This window comes from Biomphalaria glabrata, chromosome 2 (assembly GCF_947242115.1).
Source record: "Biomphalaria glabrata chromosome 2, xgBioGlab47.1, whole genome shotgun sequence".
Taxonomy (NCBI): Eukaryota; Metazoa; Mollusca; class Gastropoda; family Planorbidae; genus Biomphalaria; species Biomphalaria glabrata.
This window is the reverse complement of record NC_074712.1, coordinates 41,316,412-41,343,714: the sequence shown is the minus strand read 5'-3', so window position 1 is coordinate 41,343,714 and position 27,303 is coordinate 41,316,412. Positions and strand designations below refer to the sequence as shown.

Here is a 27,303-nt window from a genome sequence, read left to right as displayed (position 1 = left end):
AAAGTCATCCTCTATGGTCAACTCACGACTGGCACAAGAAAAACTGGTCGCCACCCATCTCCGTTACATAGATGTAATAAAACGTGACCTCAAATCAGTGAACATCAATACTGACAATCGGGAAGACATAGCTCTAGACCGCAACAGGTGGAGAGAGACAGTGACCAAGAAAGCTTTGGACAGTGAAAGTACATGGGTCTCAGCCCAGGAAGAAAAACGCACTATCCGAAAAACGGTCAGCTCCTCTACCACCGAAGCAAAAGCCACCTTAACCTGCGCCATCTGTGGACGGGAGTGTCTCTCCAAAATAGGGCTCCACAGCCACATGAGGAAGTGTGCTCTGAGATGAACCATAGTCGTTCTACGACTGAAGGAGGCCAATATTCAATTATTTTAATACAATAGCGGCAGATAGATGTAGCGATGACATTGTTTAAAATAACGCACCAGGTCTTGTGTTTTCACCACAGTGTTCAAGAAGAAAACATTGGCTGTGAAGCTGATTAGTTTAGCCCTGACATGAAGAAGCGAAGATCAAAGCTAGAAAAGTGAAATTGGAAATGTTAATCAATATGTTGTTCTGTTCTCCTATATATATAAAAAAACACGATGCTTTTAAGTTTACTGGGGCAGTAGATCTAGAGAAGATAAGCTGATGTAGAAGGATAGACTATTTACTAGAGTTCGCAAGTTTATGTAGGCAATATAAGTTTTAGTGACATCTCATCTCTAGCAAATAAAGTTCATTAACAAAGTATATGTCATGCGGCATCGTATTCAGAGTCACGTATTAGACTAAATTTGTAAGGAAAATGTTGGGCGAAATACGATGCTGGGTAACAGACAAAAGAACGAATTGAACGTGAGCAGTCGCTACAGATTGGCTCTCAACAGCCACACTTTGCCAAGGTGAGTGGTTGCTACAGATTGGCTCTCAACACGCCACACCTTGCCACCAACGCCTAAATGCCCAAACTAACTATAGATCTAGTAATTCTATTTTCAAATGCCAATAATACTGTTGGGATTGACCTCTTATGTGACGATCCAAAAATGAAACGGATTTAGGAGATAGCACAAAGTATGATCTCAAGTGTAAAAAGTTTCCCTAGAACATAAACCACTCTTTTCCATAAAAAATAATAGATAATTAGCAAATACAAAGCGGTTTCGTCTAGCTCGTTTATTAGAATGCTGCTAGAATTAAATTGTTTTCAAGCCTTGGTTGTCAGTGTATTAAATTAAATGCACATTTTATTTTTTTACAGTTACTGCCTACGGTTTTGGTATTATTGGTATGGCCTATTTGTTACGGGCCTTTTCCGGACCCGTGACTCAGGTAACACGATATTAAAACCAGACTAGTATCCGAGAGCCTCCAGACACTGCTCTAAATGTCCACTTTTAATCTTTAACACACACATTTGTGTACATTGTCTTAATAATATTTGTTTGCTCTATAGGTCCACTAACCAATGGATTCATTTTATAATAGTCAATCCTATTTTTTAAGGAAAATGTTTCCAATCAATGTTATTTGTTCCAACTCTCTCTATGTGGCATATAGGCTTTACGATTTCTTTCACGTTTGGTAATCTAAATTTAGTCATGTAGGTCTAATACGCTACTTCTCTTGTGAAATATGTATAACATAGGGGATTTCCTTTATGTAATTGATAGTAAACTAACTTTCAAAAGTAATATGTAGTGTAGTAATTATTGTTTGTGTACCGTTTATCTTTCTAACACAGTTATCGACACAGCCTTATTCCTTTGTGTAACCTCTGATATAGAAATGGTGTTGCGTAACTTCTAATTAACTGTAACGTCTAGTCTAGTGTCTGTAACGTCTAGTCTACTAAGTGTCTAGTATTTGTAACGTCTAGTCTACTAAGTGTCTAGTGTCTGTAACGTCTAGTCTACTAAGTGTCTAGTGTATGTAACGTCTAGTCTAATAAGTGTCTAGTGCCTGTAACGTCTAGTCTGCTAAGTGTCTAGTGTCTGTAACGTCTAGTCTACTAATTGTCTAATGTCTGTAACGTCTAGTCTACTAAGTGTCTAGTGTCTGTAACGTCTAGTCTACTAAGTGTCTAGTGTCTGTAACGTCTAGTCTACTAAGTGTCTAGTGTCTGTAACGTCTAGTCTACTAAGTGTCTAGTGTCTGTAACGTCTAGTCTACTAAGCGTCTAGTGTCTGTAACGTCTAGTCTACTAAGTGTCTAGTGTCTGTAACGTCTAGTCTACTAAGTGTCTAGTATTTGTAACGTCTAGTCTACTAAGTGTCTAGTATTTGTAACGTCTAGTCTACTAAGTGTCTAGTGTCTGTAACTTCTAGTCTACTAAGTGTCTAGTGTATGTAACGTCTAGTCTAATAAGTGTCTAGTGCCTGTAACGTCTAGTCTGCTAAGTGTCTAGTGTCTGTAACGTCTAGTCTACTAATTGTCTAATGTCTGTAACGTCTAGTCTACTAAGTGTCTTGTGTCTGTAACGTCTAGTCTACTAAGTGTCTAGTGTCTGTAACGTCTAGTCTACTAAGTGTCTAGTGTCTGTAACGTCTAGTCTACTAAGCGTCTAGTGTCTGTAACGTCTAGTCTACTAAGTGTCTAGTGTCTGTAACGTCTAGTCTACTACGTGTCTAGTGTCTGTACTCTGTAACGTCTAGTCTACTAAGTGTCTTGTATTTGTAACGTCTAGTCTACTAAGCGTCTAGTGTCTGTAACGTCTAGTCTACTAAGTGTCTAGTGTCTGTAACGTCTAGTCTACTAAGAGTCTAGTATTTGTAACGTCTAGCCTACTAAGTGTCTAGTGTCTGTAACGTCTAGTCTACTAAGTGTCTAGTGTCTGTAACTTCTAGTCTACTAAGTGTCTAGTGTCTGTAACGTCTAGTCTACTAAGTGTCTAGTGTCTGTAACGTCTAGTTTGCTAAGCGTCTAGTGTCTGTTACGTCTAGTCTACTTAGTGTCTAGTGTATGTAACGTCTAGTCTAATAAGTGTCTAGTGCCTGTAACGTTTAGTCTGCTAAGTGTCTAGTGTCTGTAACGTCTAGTCTACTAGGTGTCTAGTGTCTGTAACGTCTAGTCTACTAAGTGTCTAGTGTACAATACAACGCTCACTTATTATGCTTTCGTCTTTTTACCAGTTAACGTACTCAGCCTTGAGTGCTACCACCGGGCCATTGATGGGGCTCTTCTTATTAAGTGCTACTTTTCCCCAGGTGGAAACTGTGGTGAGTGCTATACCTATTAAATAGTGCTTACTTATGATTACAATAGCATAACTCAGAAAAAATGTTGTCAGTTTTGCCCAAAATTCATGTCTATATTAAGCAATACAAAGATTAGACGGAGTTGTTGCTAATTTCACTTGCTAACTCAACTGTTACACTTCTTTGAATTTTAAAGCTCTTGGGAACATCAGGAGACGACTAAATGCGCCTAATCCCCATAAAGAAACATTTAAAAAAAAAACGACATCTCTATTGTTTAATCTATATGGGGATTATCTCTTTTTTACGTTAACTGAAACGTTTTCAATGGCTCTCAAACTGGGGGGGGGGGGATGTGGCAGTCGATTTAACGAATGTAATCTGTATAGAAACATGTTTCACTAGATGAAATAAAAAGCTGTAAAAAATCATTTAAACAATATTGAATTCGATTATGAATGACTCGTATTAAATTTGTTGTGGGAAACATCCTTAAACATAAGGAAACAATGTTTCAAGGCATTACATAATACACCAGCTGCGTGGTGAGCCTAACATTTCAAGGGCAAAATAACGAGTCGCTATGTGTAGAGAAAGTAGAGTAACTGGCCAAGAATACATAGACATGATCATGTGGCGAAGAAAACTAAATCAATGTACGTTGCATTTTAAAATGATACATGGAACTCCTCTATGTCTCGTGACATTGATTGACTAATATAAATAATTTCAAAGATGCCTAAGCTGTTAGTAATTACTTTAGTGTGATTACTATTTACATTTCTGATGAACTTCACACGTGATTTTTGTTTTGATTCTGTTTCTATTTTTAGGGCGCACTTTTAGGTATTACCTTAGGCCTCGGAGCCAATATTTGGCTGACCATTGGCTCTTTCAAGTACGGAGTCCACGCCCCAGGACTGCCATTTGGCACAACTGAATGATGTTCTCTAAGAAATTCTACCAGTCTTTGGCCTGTAATTAGCAATAGTTCCTGGGCAACATTTGGGTCTTCAAGTTCAACGCCAGGGCACAGCGACATCACCCAAGCAACGATATAATCTACACTCAGGTCTAAGTACAATAGACATACATACTGGAGTATAGATTTCCAAACACACACATATACTAGAGTCCAGATATTAAAGACATAGGCTACACAAAATAAAGTCAAGGTACCAAGCACACATACTCACACATACTATAAAGGCTGCCTGGTCGTGCGGTTTGCGCGCTGGACTGTCGTTCAGATTTATCGATGGTCCCGGGTTCAAACCCTGCCCGCTCCCATCCCCCGTCGTCCTGCGGGAGGTTTGGACTAGGAAGTAATTATCTTCAACTCTTAAGGAACATCCGAAACATGTAAAACATTTTACAAACAAACAATACTAGAGTCTAGATACCAAACACATACACAATAGAGTTTAGGTACCAAGCACACACTCAAACAATACAAGTCTAGGTGAAGTAGTCTAAGTAAATAGAGTTTAGGTAAAATATAAACACAAATAAAATCTGATTTTTTGTTTTTTACTATTTCATATATTTTAAACATTTTTTAAAAAATGTACCTCATTATACAGGGGCTATTAAATCATATTTCAATGTTTCTTTCATTACGTACACTACGTTCGTGTGCTGGCAGTTCACTACTAGAATCTATATTTAAAAATTTAACCAAAAAAATGTAATTTTATTTTAGCTTTAAAATAAATGTTTTTTTTTTATTATTACTACGGACCTTGTTTTAGGAACTGCAACTAGAAATATCAGACTTTCTAAAAAATCCTTCACTGAAAGCTTGTTTAAACAAAATTTAATTTAGAAAACAATATTTTACTATCTTTTTTTTTTGTTCAGAAGCACTAAAGACTTCTCCCTCTACGACATGTCCTATGTATGGACTCCCGTGATTGGTGTCTCAGTGACTATACTGGCTGGATTATTGTGTAGCTGCATTTACAGTTAGTTTATGTAGACTATATGTTTAGGCTATTATTTATTATTATAATTTGTGTGCGTATTCTAGCCTGTAATAATAACCCCATTATCTTTAATGTTTGTTTTGACTATTAATATTAATAATGATTTATTTGTCTATTACAGAAAGGATATCAAAATCTCAAGTGACCGGCGACTCAACTTTACTGTTCCCTTGGGCTAAAAGATTGTGGCGCATAAAGGACATACCGTTCAACTCACCAAATGAAAGCAGCGTGACCGAGAGGGATAAAGAACTGTCAGACTAGACTCCTTTTTAGAACTATCGCAAACATCTGATGACAGGGTTGTACTCTAGGGGCTTTTAATTGACGGTTGTTCTGGGTCACGAGTTAACCATCACAAAGGAGCTACAAGGCACCGGTCACAAAAACAGACATATGAACATTTTGTTACAATCATTGAATCCAATCCAACTGATGTAAACTTCACAAGTAATGTTTAAGTGAAATTGTGGAATGAGCGTATATTGTGAGTGTCCACGTATAATTCGTTTGCTGTTATAATGTAGTGTTATGTGTAATGCACAGTTGGAATTAGACAATTTTCCACAATGGTAATAAGATCAGAGATATTAATATTATTATAACGACTTCGCTTATGGAAATCTATGATGCATTAATCGTATTTAAACTTCAGCTTTTCCCCATATTGCACTATACTGATTTATACTTACAATTTGAATTATATATATATATATATACATGACGTAAAATGCCTCAGAATCAGATGACACATTAAAGAGTTACATTAATTAGAGCCAGAGTTGTCAAGTTCTTTTAGCTGCTTGTATCGTATCGTGCGTGTCTGCAGATAACTACGATAGAGTCTTTATAATCAAGAACAAGAAAAACATTTTTAAAAATATATTTTAAAAGAAAAACAATACCTCCATTATTAAACTTCAAATAATTTTTAAGAAATATTTTTTGGGGTTCAATTCAAGGTATCGAATCCTTGACACAATCAGCTGCCAAAAAGATGCATTTTCTGATTCGGCCATCGAGGCCAGTATAGATGTGTGATTATTTATTAGTATGTTCATTCTATGGACATCTAGATCTAACACCAGACCTAAGTCTCTGATTTAGAACTATATAGATCTAGTCTAGATCTACTTTTAGATCTAGTATCTAGATGTAGACCTAATCTATATTATATTTTCGTAAAAATATAATCAACGCTTATAAACTTCAATAAAATTGAAGCTACTTTAAATTTACTCAGATATGGCATAATTACGGTAATACGGCTGACTACGCCATGTTGGCTGAAGACCTAGATATAGTCTCCAGCCAAAGTTACATTAATTTTTTTTTTACTTTGAAAAATTATAACGGTCAAACTAGAGTTTTCCCCGTGTGGCCAACGAGATAGTAATTCTTTTCTCGGCGATATACATCAACTGTTAAATGTCTAAGAAAATCGTTATAGGCGTTTTTGAGGTCAGCTGTCCGAGTTCCTGGATCCAGGTTTCTGCTGGTTCCATGAAGTTCTGGCTTGAATAGAGGTATTGTAAAGAAGGCTGGTAAATCACATAATGAGTTCAGATATTATTACTAGACACTATCATACTAAAGATTATTTACAGCAATAAACTCTTTGTTTAAAGTTTGATTTGTTATTCTACTCCTAAAAAAGTGGCACACCTTCAAACCATGTGAAGTTTATCACTTGTTCTCTGCACACCGGAGACACCACAATGTTTGCCATGTGGATGGGTGTAGGGTTCCATTTATTACAAATATTTTATTGAATTAGTTGAAATTCAAAGCTTAAAGATTTTTCTACTTGACTTTCTAAAGTTGGTCCCTGGCAAAAACAAACTTTTATTGATGAAATCGAGGAAAAATAAGAAATTGAACAATAATTTTTACATAAACTTCAAGAGCCAACGCGTTAATTGTTATAAATCTATTTTACACACTCATGCAATTATAAAAGTTACCCCTTAAAACATATACAATGTTACATGATGCACAAAAACAAACACACATTTACAGGCAATGAAAACTTTATTGGATTTTTTATCCTACCTTCTTATCTTATAAAATACAGACGTTACTTCAAAAAAAAGATGATTACGATCTACGCGTTATCCTTTAACTAAATCCAATTCAATAATTTCTTTTTAAACAAAAGTCCCTATTCTCTTAGGAAACGCTGTTGTCTTTCTCTTGAAAAAGACATCTTTGACAAGTGAGCTGTATATAACTGGCTGTTGTTTCTTTTTACACAATGAAGGTTCCTCCTCAGAATATGTCTCGTAGTTCCGAGCAACAAGTCCTGATACCTGTGTTAGTGCATTCAACAGGCTAACCTGACCAGATCCAACTCGTGGGCTGTCTAAGACTTGACAGAGTGATTGTATAAACCAGGAGCCCTCTCGACGCCATGATGGGAAGCCTTCAATGAAAAAAGATGTTAAAGCATCACCTACTTGAGATTGTTTCAAATAGTTCGCTTTAAGACAATATACCGACAGATACTGTTTTAACTGTGATGGAACAGTGCAAATAGAGAAGCGATTAAAACAATAACTACTAGTCGACCGGCGGCATAGCATACGCCGCTATTTTGCAGGGCCGGCCTTACACCACTGCAACCTATGCGACCGCAGTGGGACCCGCACTTTTATAGGACCCGCGCTAATTCTAGGTGTATAAATTATTAAATTAAACCATTTTATATCTTAAAACAGATTAAGTTAAGTTAAGTCCGGCGCTGCAATTAAGTGTTTGTAAAATGTTTTACATGTTTTGAATGTTCCTTCAGAGTTGACAATAGTTTACATCCTAGTCCAAACCTCCAGTAGGACGAAGGGGATGGGAGCTGGCAGGGTTTGAACCCGGGACTATCGATAAATCCAAACGACAGTCCAAGGCGCAAACCGCACGACCAGGAAGCCATCCGTAGTGACCGGTGAATACTTGTTCTCCCCTCTCTTGTTTTTTCGTGGGGTGACTATCCGCAGAAATAAGAGAGTGATCTTTCCTTTACTTCTTACTTCTTCTCGTCCAAACTCTTGAGCATGAAGAGAATTATATATATAGATATGTTATTGAACTATAATTTCATTGAGTATAATGTTTGTGATAGATATTCACATTAAATAACTAAATTGTGTACGCTATTTTAAGTACAGTTAGTTGTAAGAACTCATTTTTAAAACTTGTGGAAAGTGGCTATATGAACTTAACGATGAGGCATTGTCATGGAAATTTAAAGTTTGAAAGTAACTTTGAACGTAAGGTGTGATGCTGTAGTATTTTTATAAGTCCTAGATAATTAGATGTATCAATGATTGTATATCAACAAACGTATGGTGGCCCCCAACCAAGTAACATGGTTCCCTATGTGATCAGTGACGGCCGACCCTTGGAAGTAGTGAATGATGTCTTCTTCCTTATCGCAAATGATGTGTTACTATGTAGCGAGACAGCCGTTATTTATTCCCGAAACAAAATATTAGATACCCATCAAGCTTGGGTGGACTACATTTCACAATCCTTGTCTTCAACAGGAATAGATCTCGAATTCCCTCGGAATCAAGCGCTTCACCGTATTACCATACCATTTACATCCTAAAAATAAAGTATTTCATTTGTTTAAAAAAATGTTTAAAATTTGGTATTTAATTGTTACATTTCTGAACATACATGATTTTATTTACCTGGAGGTGTAGCGTACATCACAATGCTGTCCTTGTAGAGTACAGCCGTGTCGATGGGCATTTTACGAACATGTGACCAAGGCAAATCACTTTTTGTTCTTGAAATCTTTGATGACACATTGATGGGACCTGTTGAGTTATAGGTCGTACCGTATTGTAGAAGGCTAGATGCGCTGTTGATCAAAACTCCAGTTCCCCTTGGTGTATAAGCAACTTCAATGATTTGACCATCGTCCAGTCGACTTCCTCTACAAGCCTGAGTTTGAGCACACATAAACATTCTAAATTAAGTAATGCATTGAAAAACACAATACAATAATGTTTATCTGTCCTTCTTTCGTACCATAGATCCATCCCACCATCCATCAATATATCCACCTATATATCTATCAATATATCCACCTATATATCTATCAATATATCCACCTATATATCTATCAATATATCCACCTATATATCTATCAATATATCCACCTATATATCTATCAATATATCCACCTATATCTATCAATATGTACATTTTTAGATCTCCAAACACACATACATACAGATCTAGAATGAATCTGTCAATACCTGAAAGAAGAAAAGGCGGGGTTTTCCTTTTAAATGGGGACAATGAATGTCATTGAACAGTTCCACTACAGCTTTGGATGTTATACTATTTCCATCTACACCAAACAACAGGTCGAATCTCTTCCTGCAGTCTTTATCAACCCACGACTCATAGCCATGAGTTAGCACTACACAAACCAAACAATCTGCTTGAGCGTGGTCATACTCTTTGGCCGCTAAAACGAGGAAAAAAAAAGAAAAAAATGTTAATGTTACAATACTCTTTAGCTTCCATTTAGAAGCCACCGAGGGGGGTGATTCACCACTATTAGCTGTATGAGGTTTGTCTGTCTGTCAAAGTGGATATAGATAGATGGATGGATGAATGAATGGATGGATGGATTGGATTGTATGAATAGATGGAAGGATGCATAGAGAAGGCTGTTTCAACCTTCGCCAGGCTCAGTTTATGCGTTAGGGAAAAACAAAAATATCTCCTCAAAACTGAAGTTGGAGGTCCACAATGCATGTGTCTTGATTGAAACATGGACTACATATGCGAAACAAGAGCGTTTAGAAATTCGCTCAACTTGCGTTGGATTTACATCAGCTTGAGAATTATATGGCAAGACAGAGTCAGCAACAATGATCTAATTGCTATCACAGGTCTCCCCAGGTGTTGGCGTGGACATGTCCTCCCAAAGCTTCCTGAAAGTCATGCTCTATGGACATCTTGCGACAATTCTCAGGAAAAACTGTCCGCCCCCATCTCCGCTTTATGAATATAACCAAAAGTTATCTGAAAGCGGTGGACGACTTAATTCTAGGCCAGTTGATGTGAAGTGCTAACAAAACAATCATTGGACAACAAACTAGCTATAATCTCAACACACAAAGAACAAACGAACCAAACAGAAAAAGACTAGCTCGTCCATCGTACAGACTCCATGTGAAGACTGCTGGCGAGAATACTTCTCCTAAGTATGGTTTTACAGTCACAATAAGAAATGCTCCACGAGATAAGTCCTACACCTGAAGGCGGACAATATAAATGTCTTGCTAAACTCATACCCAATGCCTATACGAACAATGTTAACATTAATTTTCATCTAATTTTATTGCCGTGAGAATGTTAAAATGTTAAATATATTTAGACCAAAAGGTATACAACCATTGGATCTTTGTCTATATCTCAATTCAGCATGTGCTACAAAAGTTTCTTTTATCTGTGCTTGAAACCAGAGGCGTAGTGAGGGGGAGCAAGGGGGGCACGATGCCCAGGGCGCTACCCTCACGGAGATACCATACGCAGGGAGGAACCAAAAAATAAAAAAACTATTGTAGATATTTTAGTTAGATAATGCCTTCTAAGGTTATTTGTAATATATTATTATTAAATACTTATTATTTATAAGCCTATATTTCTAGGTAATGTTAATGAAAAATGAGAGGGGGGAGGGCGCCAACAAAGTTTCATGCCTCGGGCTCACGTTTTGTTCACTACGCCTCTGCTTGAAACGCTTTATTTAAATGTTTTGATTGGATTTCTCAGCTTACCTTGAGTAAGTAACCAAGTGATTCTTGATGCTGTTACATCTGTATGAGTTTGAACCTCAAATCCAAAATTGTTAAATGTGTTTTGCAATGACGCAACGTCAAAGTCTGAACCAGTTCTAGTTTCGAAATGTTCAGGGTCATTGAAGTGAACGTTGTTAATAATAATGGCTAGCCCAGTCTTTAGATGAGTAAAGGAATACACGTCATTTTCTAGCGATGGTGACACATTCTGAGCCTTCTGCTGGGCTACAGATGTCGTCAATGCTGTTCTAATATCAACAAAATCGAATGGTTCTGACGATGAGCTAGTTGGAGATAGAGTGCTGGAAAAAGAAACTTGTCTGTCACAATGTTTAGAATGATATATATCATCTTTATTTTTTTTAATTCTATTTTTATATCTGGATTTCTGCTTAAACTTCATTTGCTTAACAATAATGTAAACTTGTATTTGGAATTACTTTTAAAAAATAGCATCCTTAAAATTAATCTTACGTCACATTAAAAAGTTTAGCATGAAATTACATTGCTTGCGAGTCATATATATATATGGTTAGTTTTTAATGTGAAAGTCTAGAGCTAGTGAGTTATAAAGTGAAAAATCCGTGCTAGTGAGTTTTAATGTAAAAAGTCTAGAGCTGGTGAGATCTAATGTACAAAGACAATAACTGGTTAGCTAGTAAGTTCTAATGTAGGCCTACAATGTCTAGATCTATTATCAGGGCCGGCCTTAGGTATTGGTAAACTCGGCAGCCGCCTACGGCTTCCAATTGATGGGGCCTCGCACAGCATTAAAAAACTTGAGAACAAATTGTGAAACTTGATTCGATCTCAAACATAGCAAAGCACTATGACTCTGTGTTTACTAGTCTAACTCTACTAAGGAAATAGTGATATGGGACTTTCAATTATTTGTTGATTTAGATATACACAAGTAACAGGCAGGTTTTTTCTAATTTCTATTGCGTAATTAATTTTATTTTCATTTTTTTTATATGGAGCCATCAAATTCAATCGCCTTTGTTTCTCCAATTATCTAAAGCCGGGCCTGCTATTAATGCCTACAAATATAGTTAGTTGTAATGTAGATTTACCAAAACTGGATTTAGTTATTAGAATGCCTACCTCGATGTACAGCTTATTTTTTTCAATGTACTCTTCATTTTCTCTCGGAATCCGTCAGTGTCTGTAGCAAATAACAGTTTAAATTGTTCAAATGTCATATAGAGTACTCATTCTTAGATAACCATAATGATAAGACACAACAAACAAAGACATTTTGTTTTCTAAAATACATACTGATCACACCCTAGTGCAGGAACATTGATTCTATAGAGAGCAAACCGTGGTTTTTCAATAGGACTCTCCTTCCCTTTGTCCTTTAATGCTTAGACACTAGCTACTTACTAAGGTTTTTCTCTTAGTTCAAACATTAAGAACAGGTGTATTATTACACGTGCCTAAGCAGACTTAGCTGAGACCTACATATTGACATATTGTAGTGGCTGGTTTAAGTTTTCCTTTTGCCATTTCGCCTTGTCTTCAGGGCTAGCTTTCCTGCTCATCTCGTGAATGTTTCTACAGCTTTGTAAGAGTTCCCCCCTTTCTCTTTCGGAAATCCTATTGCCAGGTCTCACCAGGGCTGGTCTGTAGGCTACGTAGCGCTCAAAATATGGAATTCTGCATGATCATCTTCTTTGCTTACCAAAAAAAAACGGTCTCTTAAAAAATAAACTGTCTTTGTGTCTTTGTTACCATTTAAGCTGCCTTTTTTTTTTTAAAGATATTCATTTCATACAACTTTCTATTTATTTATTTGTACACAAAATGTAGATATAGTAAACAATGCCTACTTCCTATCGGTCATCTTAAGGAGATTAGCTTGGTGAAGTATATTAACCTTAAAATAATCTTTTATAAAATAATCTTATGTATCAATAGTAATGTATTTAATTTATAAAAGTAAGAACAGCGCCCAGATTTTGCAGAAATTTAATTACCGCTGGTAGGCCTGGAAAGGGCCCCTGTGATAAGTGAGGAAATACAAAATTGTAAAACAAGAAAAACATTTACAAATACTTTTATAAAACAAACAAAGCTTATATTATGTGTACTTGTATCAATTAGTCCTGTAATCTGTCGTTATAAAGACAGTTTGTGTGGAAACACAAACTCAAAATCGGCCCCCGAAGTGGTCCACCCAGGCAGGAAAAAAGCTTTCAATATTTTCAGAAGAATATCGGTATTAAATTCTATTAGAAGTGGTCCACCAGGCAGGTAAAAAGGCAGGTTTCAATATTTTCAGAAAGAATATCATAATAAAATTCTTTCGAAGGCAAATGACAGAGAAGATAGGAGAAAGCAGGTTGACAGATCCTGTGTGGTGCCCCAAAGGTCCAGCAGACCAAGGGATAGGTGAAAGTGGATGTGAAGTTAGATGTGAACCTGGCCAACTGATGTCTTATAATGAGTAATTGATCTAATTGTTTTGTAAAGGGTCAATCTCTTATTCAAAGCCTCAAGAAAAAAACATTTCGTAAAAAAAAATTCCTTTAGTTTTGTGTTCCATGTTACAGCTAGCCCTCTACAGTTCACGCGATATTATGAAAAACTACTAATTAATTGTTGTTTTAAATTATGTCCAACTAATTTGCATAGTAAATAGATTTTTTCTCTTTAAAAAAAAAGGTAACATTTTTTTGGTAAATGTAGTATTTATATGACAGAACTTACATAACTTAGCAATACAATTGTAAAAAAAAAATATTTTTTGACCAAAAATCTAAAACCATTTGCATAAATGTGTTTAAAAATGATAAATATTCATCTCCCTTTCTAAAAAGCATCCAATGTTTGTGTCACCGCTGTGTTATTTTGATATCATAAATGTCACTGTGGTTATGTTTTGATGCTGTGCTATTATTGTCGGTTTACCTATGTAGGCGTGGTGGTGACATTGGGTTCATGTTATAATTCACAGAATAAGTAAATGACACTTGATGTAGCAGTCACAAATAAGTTTAATATAAGTAATAACACCACATAGTGAATATGATACACAATTCAATCCAGTAATGACCTGTATTAATCCTCTTTAGAAATATGTCGAATAAATAATAACTTGTAACTAATTTATAACCAACTTCTTTAAACAACTAACTCAACTGTCTATATTAAGTGACTCTATCAAGTGCTTGCTACCAACTCCCTATATTGACTGACTGCTCTTAACTCTGGTTCACTTAAGGTCAAAAGTGTTCACCTTAGTGCAACATGAGTTGTGAATAACATTCATAATATAGAAATAACATTCACAATATAGAAATAGGGTTTCTACACTATGGCACCAACTTTGAGGTGGTGACAGTTTGTTACTAATAATAGTGAATATTGTAAAAATATGTTTTTTTTTATTTAAAAAAAACTGCTTGCATAATTGATGTGAAAAAATAGATTTTTCGCTTTCGGAAAAGAAAAAAAAGTAGCCGTTGCATCAGAACTTTGAATGATCTAAAATATCATGATGTCCGATTTACATTTATTCATCTAGTTTCTGAGATCTAAACGAGACGGACGGACGGACAGACAGGCCACACAAAACTAATAGTGTCCTTTTCCCCTTCGGGGGCCGCTAAGAAAAGGAGAACGACCAGAATTCTAGCTCATGGCTCAAACCTTCTCAAGCCTTCTCAAGCCAACATGGTTACCATTCTGCTAGTGGAGAGCCTATGAACATGGAAGATTGTATAGTTATCTATTGTTTCTATAGTCTCGTCCTACTTTCATGTTGTGTTTACAAAGACTGATGTTTAAAGGGGACTAATTCAGCCTATACCACCACTTCAGTCAAGTACTTATTCTTTCCCTTGTTTGAGATACCACACAAAATAATTAATTACCAATAATTAATTAAGTAATTGTAATTTTTTAAAATTATTCTTGTGTTGTCAGGTAAAAGAAATAAATGTGAACATTTCAGCTTGATCCGAGATTGAGTGTGGGAGAAATAACGTGTACAACCTTGTGGCCAGACAGACAGAGTGAGTTGGTAGAAGCTTTGTCATTAATATTGACTAGTCTTACCGTCATGATGCATTGGCTGTGACACGACTGCCGTAGAATTCCCTTCTTGAGTACTTCCCATTGCTCTTTCGTTTTGTCACTCAGTGCTTTGTCTAGATTTACACACAGACCTGAACAAATGTTGGCCCATTTATAAGACAACAGTAAATAGTAGCCTAGATAAGCATTGTTAATATAAAATAGTAAGTACTTTGATACTACAGTATGGTTATTATAATGTTAAAAATCCATTGATGGTAAAAAAAAAAAAAATTAGCCAGATTTTTTTTTTAGAGTTGGCATCTAAGTTTAAGCCTAAGAGGGTCTTAATGGCAAGTTTCCCCCACAATTACCAACAAGTCGAATACAAAAGACGTTTGCTTCGTAATCTGCTATAAGCTGCTTGTGTTGGAGGTCTAGCTACCATTAGCTTCATTATTTTTATTTCAAACTAAAACTTAAAACAGGCCATTTAATGTATTTCACAGTTTAGTACATTTAAAAGAAACTATCTATACAAATCTATGCATTTATGGGCATCCCCCAAAAAAAAAGAAAAGAAAAAAGATTTCTTTTCGATTTTTTTTCTAAAGAAAATGTAGGCTACATGTTAAATGAAAAAAAAAATATTTGCTTTTCACATCTGACAGAAAATATAACATTGTAGATTATTTGAGTTGGACTCTCTACCTGGGTTTATTGTGGAAATGCCGCCTTTTTCTGTCTAATGTCGAACCTTCACCTGAGGCGACCAAGCTGAGAAGAAGCTGCAGAACAACTTCTAAACAACAGCGCGGGAGAATCAAGTCCAAGTAAGTAAGTGCTATTTCCTGGACTATTAAAATACTGCCACAAAGTGTCATAAATATCTGTACTTCCGTCTGCCTTTTCAGACAAATCTATTTTTATATAATCTATAAATCGTCCTGGTTCTATGTGAGGTTTAACCTACCTTGAATATCACATTCTTAATTAATTGAATACGCATATGTTTATTTTGTCGTGCCTATAAATAGTAAAGCGCTACGCTAGCTACCCGATCTATTTGAAGCACACTTCCCATGATTCACCTGTGGGAAACTCGTTCGCTTCTTTACGCTCGATACTGAAATTGAAACCATGTGTAGGTCTGTATCTAGGTCATCTTATCTTATAAGTTGCAGACGTACTTTCATGGGGGAAAAAAGATTATTACCACGTATTACTCGTAGGCTGTCCATATTAACCTAATCGTGATTGTTACTGGGAGTAAAAATATGAGATTAATGTCTACACTAAATTATTGAAATATATGCAGTCTATACAATTGTAAGCTAATAAACATGTATTCCTTAACACATTTGGCTCTATAGGACCTACCTGTTCATTTGATGTATATCCCTAGTTAATACATAACTAGGAACGTTGATTAGACTACCATAGGGACAGGGTACTATGATGGTCACAAATCCTGTTGACTAACAATGAAACATACAGCTACAACACAAAGAAAAGTAATACAAATGTTGAAAAAGAAGAAAGATATTCTTATTTCTTAGCAGCGACAGATTTTCCTGGAAAGATAAAGTAGGGCCTACCTCAGGCCTACAGCAAGTAGTAGATTATGTGAACTATCAGATATTTACAGGTAATGGCTGTTAAACATAGCGTAGAAACGAGGCGTTTTTAGATCTTGTAGATCATAAGCAAAAAAAAATTGTTACCAAATACTTGGGTCAGTTTTTGTAGAGCTAATAACAAAAATGATTGCTCTATTCAATAGATTTATTATCTAAAAAGTAATATCAGAGACCAAAAACTCGATTTTTATACAGGGATACACCCCAGTTGGACTACATTGGAGAGAACAAACAACTTGTATCAAGACATTATTGTAATAACTTCAAAGAAGGCAAAGCTCAACGAAAGTGAAAGTGCAGATGAAGATGTTTTTAGAATGAAGAGTGATGTGTACATGATCACAAGAAACACGAACAGGGAATATCAGGCCTTGGTTTTGCTTCAGCCTCTCTCAGAGTCTAAGTCTACCACTACATTGCAGAGTCTAAGTCTACCACTACATTGCAGAGTCTAAGTCTACCACTAAGAAGCAGAGTCTAAGTCTACTATTACGTTGCAGAGTTTAGAGTTCACTTGTCTACTGCTTATTCACTTCTCAGGCACCTCCCGCCCCCCCCCCCGGTCATACAGCACCAACAATTCCCACTTTCCAGTATGTACGGCACCTTCGACATAGAGGGGTCACAGAGGTCACGGTATGTATCCGGTCCACAGCGACATCCACCTTAAGTCTCCAAAGGGTGGGGGGAGATAGGCGCTACTTTCCTCTTGTTCCAGAACGGCACACTTGGTCATTTCTTTATTGCCGCTTTGAGCAAAAGGAAACGTGTCCCCAAAACATAATGGCGCTTGTTCCGAACAAGATATTGCACAACTTTCACTATCACACTACGTTTGACTTGAGTTTATGGTCTTATGGGTCAGACAGAGTTAGACGTTTGACTAGAGTTTATGGTCTTATGGGTCTGACAGAGTTACCAAATCTTAGGAAAACCCGAAATGTACGAAAAAAAAAGTTTTAATTTCCACATCTGAAGTTACAATAATTCTGTTTGAATACTATTACAGACAAGATGGAGGTACACAGATGGAGGTACACAGATGGAGGTACACAGATGTGCAGCTTCACGCGGCCAAACGTTGAGGAAGCTGGTTGTCTTTGAACTAATTGACTGAAGTACACGACTTACATTTTCACAAAATCAATATATTAAATCAGGTCAACTTTTGTTTTAGTTTTCGCTCTCTCTCTATCCCCCCTTTTTGCTCTCTCTCTCTATCCCCCCCCCCCCTCCACAATCCATATCCGTTGTAATGAGGAAAAACCCGATTGGCGTGTCTGGATAAAGGATAAATTTAGCTACAGACATATTGTGCACAGCGCTATAGACTTTCATTCTGTTGGAACTATATTTATGTATCTATCTAGATATAAAACTAGTAAGTCGGTTTGATTTCGCAGTTGGTGCTTTCGAGAAAATGTTTCATGAAAAAAAAAAATATTTTTTTTTTTTAAAGTAATACTTGATCGTTTCCTTTATATTAGAAGCCTTTTTTTCGTTGTAGACCATCAATACGCATTATATAAAGTGGTGAATTTTGTTTTACCTATCACTTTTTTCCTTTTTTTTTTACCTTGTTTTGTATTTTTAAATTTAGCATGCATCAAGTAGCGTACCACAGTATCAGACATGGCAATACGTAGCTCCAAATGGTCCAAGGGTCAAAATGAGGTCCAAACAGATTTCACTGAGTTTGTGCGTATGTGTGAAAGTAAACTTTTATTGCATGGTTGTAAAAAAAGCTTTTGTGTATGTGTAAGTTGTCTTTAACTTTTGAGTATTTGACGGTCCTAATGTATTCAGGAGCAACTATTACATTTTGAAAACACCCTCTATTGTGAGTTACAACCAATTTTCACAGGCTGTACATCTAAAAAAAATTACAATGAACTAACACTATAAAACATATACAGGGATGAATACACTTTAAATCAGAGGTTCTCAAACTTTTTTGACCCGAGAACATTTTTATATAAGTCAAAACTTGCCATGGACCCTCAATTGAAAAAGCTACATAAATGCATATGTATATGTTAATTTAACAAGAATTTATGATATACCTGTGTACACACTGGTTTAAGTTCTAAGTTTGTGAATATTTCAATTAGCCGCTCCTGCATTAGTTTGGATTCATTGGTCATTGGTTAATTGCAATGGGTAATCTTTTGGACAGCCACATAGCAGAAAGAGGAGCACTATCATCTACGACGTTAATAAACAAACTTGGCACGCCAAACAGAAGATTGTTTTCCTGACTGACGCCAGGACACATTTTGTCAATCTCAACAATAACAGTGAGGAAACAGTCAGTGTTTATTAAATGACGACAGTCTTCAGACATTAGGTATTCCAAAACAATCACGAAGAATATTCATTAACCTTTGAAAAATTGTCTGTCGCACTTAGAATATTCATTAACCTTTGAACAATTGTCTGTCGCACTTAGAATATTCATTAACCTTTGAAAAATTGTCTGTCGCACTTAGAATATTCATTAACCTTTGAAAATTGTCTGTCGCACTTAGAATATTCATTAACCTTTGAACAATTGTCTGTCGCTCTTAGAATATTCATTAACCTTTGAAAAATTGTCTGTCGCACTTAGAATATTCATTAACCTTTGAAAAATTGTCTGTCGCACTAAGAAAGAAAATTAGAAACAAGAAGAAAATCTCAGCAGAACAATCAAAAGATGCCGGGATCCCTATTGAAGAAACAATAGAGAGCTAAATCGAAAAGATATTGGCTTTGATAAATAAGATTGCAAGTTTGAAATTCGTTAAATTTTAAAACATTTTGTTTAGTTTTTGCATCTTTTAATGTATTTTACGAAAAGTTTAGTTGTTTCATTCGTCGTTACTAACATAACAGTATTATGTTACAAGCTTTTTAACGTCTAAAATGAGCCCATGTTGATGTTAAGACTTTTTTCTCATTTTTAATCCAACATTTTAATACATGTCGATAAATTGACATAAACAACGAAATTTAAAAATACAATGGACAATCCTTTTATGAGACTATAGTATTGATATTAAGCAAGAACAAGTTACCAGAAACCTCTCCAAAATACCGCCTAAAAATATTGTTCAAAGTATCCCAAAGTTTGAAAAGTCGTTTTACTAAACGATTTGGGATTGTGTATATAGCAAACATTTTTTTTTAAAATTGCACTTCGTTTAATTTGAACATAGATCACCCTTTTATCTATATCAGTGATGCCCATTTATTTTTAGAAATTAACCGATTCCAGTGAAACCTTGACCTAGATTATTTCCTCTATGGCTTTTTCATGCATTGTGGGTAAAAGTTTTGAGGACCAGATGTAGCTTGTGGTCGTTTTTGATAACACAGTGATATAATATTTTAGTTGATTTTGTACAGTTTTCTTTCTTTCAAAAAAATCAGATTCTCAAGAAATGGCTGACGATTGTGATGGATGGACATAGATTCCATTTCAACATCCAGTTTAAGTAGCCTCGATCTAGAGGTGTCCGATGAATTTGTCGAGAGTACACGACCATTCCTATTTGAACCAGACGTAGAAGACTTTTATTTACATTCACTACAAGCCGACGAAAAGAGTCAGCTTGGCGACTCGGAACCTTCACTCAGCACATCAGCTGATCTGGGAACCTTGTTACCAAGCTCAAGTAAAACTCATACCTCTAACATTCCATCAAAAATAGAATCTAGAAAGAGATCCCTGAGAGAGGTTTACAGTGAGACAATCAAAGAAGAAATTCGCTGCAAAATCCAACTCAGGCGAATTTCTCTGGGACAAGAGGAGCTGAAAGTGGACTTTGCCCAACCTGAACCTACAGTAATAGTACTCTTATACAGTAACTAGATATCTTAATTATATCAAACAGTATATTTTAAAAGTGGTTGTTCGTATCAGTCGTATCATATTAGATCTATATAAGCAAATGCAAAAACTCTTTTTGAATTAAGTGTTAATTTAACATCTGGTTTGGCGTAAGTCTCTGAGTCTATATATAGTCTACACTCTAGATAGACTCTAATGTTTCATTGATTAAGAAATTTTAAACGGTGCCGAATAAGTCGAATTTTGCAAGTGATATGTTTAGTTCAGATATTAAAATATTGGGTTTTAGGTCAATGTTAAGATGCTAGCAGTGCCTTCTCAAACTGTTAAAGCTTGTTGTTGTTGTTTTTTTCCTCAAAGAAGAATAGTGTGAGAAACTGTCATTTAATTCGTACAATTACATCCGTTCATTAATTACATACGTTCATTAGTTACACACGTTCATTAATTACATACATTCATTAATTACATCCGTTCATTAATTACACACGTTCATTAGTTACACGCGTTCATTAGTTACATAAGTTCATTAATTACATAAGTTCATTAATTACATAAGTTCATTAATTACATACGTTCATTAGTTACATACATTCATTAATTACATCCGTTCATTAATTACACACGTTCATTAGTTACATACGTTCATTAGTTACATACGTTCATTAGTTACATACGTTCATTAATTACATACGTTCATTAGTTACACACGTTCATTAGTTACATACGTTCATTTATTACATACGTTCATTAATTACATACGTTCATTAATTACATACGTTCATTAGTTATATACGTTCATTAATTACATACATTCATTAGTTACATACGTTCATTAATTACATACGTTCATTAGTTACATACGTTCATTAATTACACACGTTCATTAATTACACACGTTCATTAATTACATACATTCATTAGTTACATACATTCATTAATTACATACGTTCATTAGTTACATACGTTCATTAGTTACATACGTTCATTAGTTACATACGTTCATTAATTACATACGTTCATTAATTACATACGTTCATTAATTACATACGTTCATTAGTTACATACGTTCATTAATTACATACGTTCATTAGTTACATACGTTCATTAGTTACATACGTTCATTAGTTACATACGTTCATTAATTACATACGTTCATTAATTACATACGTTCATTAATTACATACGTTTATTAATTACATACGTTCATTAATTACATACGTTCATTAGTTACATACGTTCATTAGTTACATACGTTCATTAGTTGCATACGTTCATTAATTACATACGTTCATTAATTACATACGTTCATTAATTATTTTCTTTGCAGATTTGTTATGACGCTGTGAGAAGCCGAAACGAAATTCGAGAAAAGAATAAAATATATGCGAAGCAATCACGTGACAGGGCCCGTGCTGGTAGACATAAACTCATTGAAGTGAGTCTGTATTGGACTAGTATAATTAGAGAAGCATGGTAAAATAATTATGTAATCAGTGACGTAGCTAGGGTGGGGAGCAAAATTAGAAAGTCTCCGCGGGCCCCTACTTGAGGAAGGGACGTACTTGAGGAGGGGCTCCAAATGAAAGTCCTAAATTTTTTTTACATTAAATATAACGCCCCTTCATCAATTCATGTAATCTTGCTATTCACGTTGAGTTAAAAATACTAGACATTGATCTAGATCAGGGGTCTTCAACCTTTTTTGGCCTACCGCCCCCTTTTCGAATTTTTTCTTTAAAAAAATCCGCCAGCGCCCCCCCCCCTTTCTATAAAGAAGCGTGAGAAGGCAAATTTGAACAAAATATCATCTATATATTAATTTTTATGCTGTCAATAACACTTATCCCGCTTGGGAGACGACCGCATGCCAAAGGCGATTGTTGTGAACTCCTTGGCCTATGTCTGACGAGCTTTAAGGAGGACTGAGTTACAGAGGTGCCTCCCTACCCCGTGAGCGCTATAAAGATTTATTCAGGCATTCAGGCTCTCACTGGCATAGAGGAAAGTAACTGGCAGCATTCTCTGGCAGCAGATAGCCTCTGAGAGAAACAGTTCGAGAGCTCTTACAAAAACTGCGGGACAAACATTTGATACTCAAAGAAAAGCCAGCATACAACGGCTTTGTCTGCATAAAAATTCGGGAAAATATGTAGGTCGCAGTTGGGTTTGCGTAGTTACGTGAAACAGTGGACTCAGCCGTAATCTTCGGAATTAAAGGCAATAACAGCCAATATTATCATTATGCAAAAATTTTGTCAAATAATTTGCAGTGATTACACACAAAAATTAATTGTAAAGACTTTCTATCAAATCCTAAGAAAAGCCTCCGTTTAAATTTTTGAATATTAGGGCCTACTGTTTTTATGTTTAATTGTAAATTTAGTTTTATATTTTAATATAAATATTATTATTGCAGAATTCACTACAAAATGAAATTAAGCTAATGGGAACCTTGTGCCCCCTGCGGTCTGACAATATTAGAAATTTCCAGCTTTAATTAAGCCAAAGCAAGGCGAAGGTCTTCTCTAGTCGCTACATCCTGTCTATTTCTTTGCTTATTCATTAACTTTGTTATGCACTAAATCTAGGTTAACCATGTTTACTGAAAAGCTAAAACATAATTCCAATTTCGACCACAGTTTTGGAATTTTACTGAAACATCTCAATGCAGCCACATCTCTATTGTGCCTCCAGGGACGTAGATAGGAATATCCATCGTTTGGGGGCTAGGGGGCTTGACATCTTTGGGGGCCGCTGCATTTTGCGTAATATTTAATTTAATTAATTAAAAAAGCACTAATTTGGGCCCCTCCCTTAAATGGGGGCCCGGGGGATTTTCAAAATTTCCCTTACCCCCACCCTAGCTACGCCACTGTGTGCCTCCTATGTTTACATTCTTTTTACTGAAGACATAGTTTTGTAAATTTATTTTTTCCTGCAACTCAATTTGAACGTCAGTAACAGATGTTTAATAATTGTCATTTATATTTTTTTTTTCTAAATTTTAGAAGCGAATCTTAATTTCTTCATAGAGCATTGTTATGGAAATTGCATAGATATCGGTGTCCTTGGGCAGTAATTCAATTGTTAACAAACAAATTATGTGAGATTGTAAAACTCTTTAAAATAGATTTAATATCTCGATAAAAGAAGAAAATGATATGATCAATAAAAGTCAATCTCTTTCCTAGCAGTCGGAGGTTCGTTTCATTCATTTACGTTAGATGCCTACCATGTAAAACAATTTTTTAGCCTGCTTTAAGTCATCGCTAAACGTTGAATCTTCCCGTTTCTCAAAAAAAAAAAAAAAAAAAAAATTATTTAAGAGCTTAAAAAAACGAGCCATAACAATTAACAAACCCCTTTCGAAATCCAGCGAACTTCAGTTTACAACAAGAGTCTAACATCTTTTTCATCATTTGTTTCATAAAACTGTTGAAAGATGCGCTTATTTTCGGCATGGGTTTGTATTTTATTTACAGTTTTATGATTAGATTCAAATAGAAATGAAATTGCGGGCTAAACTTTTCTTGTGTATCATAACTCACAATGTGAATAGTGAACAGATTTGTTTTTTATTCTATATTACCTATAAAGTCATTGTAGCGTCCAACCACTGATGGTTTCCTATATGTCCTCATAAGCTACATAACTAGACAATTTTGAAATAATATTTCAATTCTAACAGAAAAAAAGTCTTCTTGTGTTACATATGTTTTAAAATAAATTTAGTTTTAATCAATTTTTCAATAATATCATACGAATTTTTAAAAAAACTGCATTTTTCTAAGAAGCCATTAAAACATATCCTGCTTTACCGTTTTTTGTTTTTAATATAGTTTTAATTGTAGATTTTTATAATTGTTCATGAATATTCTTAACTTATTTTTGGATATCGCTATATGTTCGTGAAGCCGACTTGGTTTCATAACCTCATCTGAAAATGCCATCAAAGTAGAACTTACTTTTTTTCTAGTGGCAATTCACTAAATCTCAAGGAAATATTACATGACATACCAGTGAGTTTTCGTAACAACATTTTATCAATGTTTTTTGTTTTTAAAAAGTTAAATTATTCTATTAAATGTTGCCTTTAATGTTTTTTGCAATTAACTTTTACATATCTTCTTCTTATCTTATATATCAATATATTAACATATGTAGATAAAATAAACTATAATCTAAAAGGCGTATTACCTACTTTGTTGATCAAATCTTAAACGTTTATACGCGAAAGATTCAAGGACAATAGATACTCACCGATCATAACAAAAGAGTAAGAATTTAAAAATAGAAAATGGGATTTCCGAACTCAATTTCAAACGCTGTTTCTGTTCTTAAATTAGAAACAAGTTAACTATACTTTGTCTATATTTAGTTTCCCAGCTTTAATGTTGAAGAATTTTTTAATTTGTTTTGTTTCAGAGCACCTTAAGTTTCTTCTTTCCGCCTTTATGCCCAGCGCCCCCTTACCGCCCCATTTTGTGCCCAGCGCCCCCCTACCGCCCCTTTGGCTCTCAGCGCCCCCCAAAATCTCGAAAACGCCCCCTAGGGGGCGATATCGCCCCCGTTGAAGACCACTGATCTAGATGATGCTATAGATGACCTTTGCTGCACAGAAGCATGACGTGAGGCGACATGAATTGAGATTTGTCACTTGTGCATTATTTCGCCAATAAACAACAAAACTAGTTATTAAAAGAGTCTTAATGATTAATTTTTGTTAATTGTACTTATAAACTTTACCCATTGAAATTTAGACTTATACAATATAATTATTAAGCACAGTATCTCATGTCATGATGTCGAATGTCAAAATGTAGGGGCCCTTAAAAAGGTCAAGCTCCCCGGGCCCCAAAATCTCTAGCTATGCCAATGCATTTAAAGGTCATTATAAAAAATCTTAGGTTGAAAGTGCGTCTTTTGTCGAACAACGGCTTTGTCAGCATCATATGTGGCAAAATGTCGCAACTGGATGTTCATGGTTACTTGAAGACAATGTCTTTTTTTTTTAGTATCATTAGGTTGACATTGTAATAGAACAAAGTAGGTCATTGATGCAAGACAAGCTGGTTTATATGTGCAGAAGACATTCTGGAATCCATCCACATCCAGCCTTCACAATCTTATTATATTTCTGAAAACGAAGATGATGTTAGTGCCAGGTTAAATTATTTTAAAGACTTGAATGAAAATGTACTTAGTTAATAATAATAATAATAATAATAATAATCTTTATTGTCCATATGGAAATTTGTCTTACAATTTGTGCATTACACCAAACAAAAAACATTATAACTATAAGAAACCAAAGTGTACATTCACACCAGACTCACTCATAATTTACATGTGACAAAGTTTATACCAGATTGTTCTTATTTAATGATTTGATTGCCAGGGGAACAAAAGAGTGTTTGTGTCTGTTTGTCTTTGCTATCGGTGTCTTGTATCTCTTTTGTGATGGTAAAATCACAAAATCCTGACACAAAGGGTGATTCTTTCTTTCGAGGATCTTGTTAGCTTTTTTATAGATGTTTGTATCAAACAACTGCCCAAATGGGGTTTGTTTTTTTGCCAATGATTTTTCCAGCAGCCTTTAGCATTCTATAAAGTTTATTTTTATTTTTAATGCTCAGATTGCCATACCAGGCAGTGATATTGAAACTTAAAATATTGCAGATATGAGCGTGATAAAACATAGCCCAGGCCTTTTAGCTAACATTAAACGAGGACAGTTTTCTTAGTAATCGTAATCTTTGCTGCCCTTTTTTGCTGATATAATCAGTATTTGCAGTAAAATTTAGTTTATTGTCTAGGATAGTACCAAGGTATTTAAAGGTTTGCACAATTTCAATAGTCTCTCCAGCTACAGAAACAATATAATTTTCCTTCTTTTCCCTACGAAAATCGATTATCATTTCTTTTGGGTTTTTTTACATTTTATAATAAAAAATAATGCTAGGGTAATGACCCAATATTGAACTTGTCCATGAAATCTAGTTTTAATTTTATGTTTAGTACTCATATTTTATTGCATTGTTACAAAGCTAATATAAATTCACTTTATCTGTCAATCTGGTAAAAAGCTTGTACACGTTATTTCTCCGACACCCAATCTCGGATCAAGCTGAAATGTTGCACAATTATTACTTTTACCTGACAACACCAGAATCCATTTGAAAAAAATAACCATTTAGTTAATTAACTATAGGTATTTAGTTATTTTGTTGGAATCTCGAAAAAGAGAAGGGAAAGAAATTATACTTGACTGAAGGGGTGGTATGAGCTGAATTAATCCCCTTTGTTCTTCCCCTCCCTCCCGCCTATCCCGCCCCCTGGTCCAGATAAGTGATAGGATCATAGCGTACTGGTCCAGATAAGTGATAGGATCATAGCGTACTGGTCCAGATAAGTGATAGGATCATAGCGTAATGGTCCAGATAAGTAATAAGATCATAGCGTACTGGTCCAGAACAGTGTTAGGATCATAGCGTACTGGTCTAGATAAGTGATTTGATCATAGCGTACTGGTCCAGATATGTGATTTGATCATAGCGTACTGGTCCAGATAGTGATTTGATCATAGCGTACTTGTCCAGAACAGTGATAGGATCATAGCGTACTGGAACAGATAAGTGATAGGATCATAGCGTACTGGTCCAGAACAGTGTTAGGATCATAGCGAACTGGTCTAGATAAGTGATAGGATCATAGCGTACTGGTCTAGATAAGTGATAGGATCATAGCGTACTGGTCCAGATAAGTGATAGGATCATAGCGTACTGGTCTAGATAAGTGAT

General features: G+C 35.3%; 2 protein-coding genes across 14 annotated transcripts in view; one reads left to right on the top strand and one right to left on the bottom strand.

Moving 5' to 3' along the window:
• Positions 1–7,201: 7,201 nt before the first annotated feature.
• LOC106054379 (caspase-7-like) lies at positions 7,202–16,621 on the bottom strand. 8 transcript variants are annotated; one of them, XM_056020595.1, is made up of 7 exons: positions 16,409–16,621; positions 15,071–15,180; positions 12,113–12,173; positions 10,988–11,292; positions 9,452–9,666; positions 8,879–9,134; positions 7,202–7,611 (listed from the first exon to the last, which is right to left on the bottom strand). In XM_056020595.1, the coding sequence occupies exons 2-7, from the start codon at positions 15,129–15,131 to the stop codon at positions 7,337–7,339; spliced, it is 1,173 nt and encodes a 390-aa protein (XP_055876570.1). In that variant the 5' UTR covers positions 15,132–15,180; positions 16,409–16,621; the 3' UTR covers positions 7,202–7,336. The 8 variants fall into 8 exon arrangements, with proteins under 8 accessions (XP_055876570.1, XP_055876567.1, XP_055876568.1 ...); XM_056020592.1 differs by having other exon boundaries at positions 10,988–11,310; positions 16,409–16,618; XM_056020593.1 differs by lacking the exon at positions 16,409–16,621 and adding an exon at positions 16,002–16,145 and having other exon boundaries at positions 10,988–11,310.
• Positions 16,622–17,927: 1,306 nt separating this feature from the next.
• The window catches only part of LOC106054432 (uncharacterized), a 44,371-nt gene continuing 34,995 nt past the window's right edge, over positions 17,928–27,303 (top strand). For 3 of the 6 annotated variants that reach the window (XM_056020586.1, XM_056020583.1, XM_056020584.1), the window contains exons 1-3: positions 17,928–18,049; positions 20,080–20,494; positions 21,831–21,938. The gene's annotated coding sequence lies outside the window, so the exon portion shown is untranslated. Of the gene's footprint in view, positions 18,050–18,844; positions 19,016–20,079; positions 20,514–21,830; positions 21,939–27,303 lie in introns of all 6 variants that reach the window. The other 3 variants (XM_056020585.1, XM_056020587.1, XM_013210288.2) reach the window with 3 other exon arrangements.

Coding starts and splice junctions, on each gene's coding strand:
- LOC106054379 (XM_056020592.1), bottom strand. CDS start 15,131: ATGGGAAGTACTCAAGAAGGGAATTCTACGGCAGTCGTGTCACAGCCA. Junction 9,135..9,451: donor CCCGCCTTTTCTTCTTTCAG/GTATTGACAGAT, acceptor GCTCAAACTCAG/GCTTGTAGAGGAAGTCGACT. Junction 7,612..8,878: donor GATGTACGCTACACCTCCAG/GTAAATAAAATC, acceptor TTTTCATTGAAG/GCTTCCCATCATGGCGTCGA.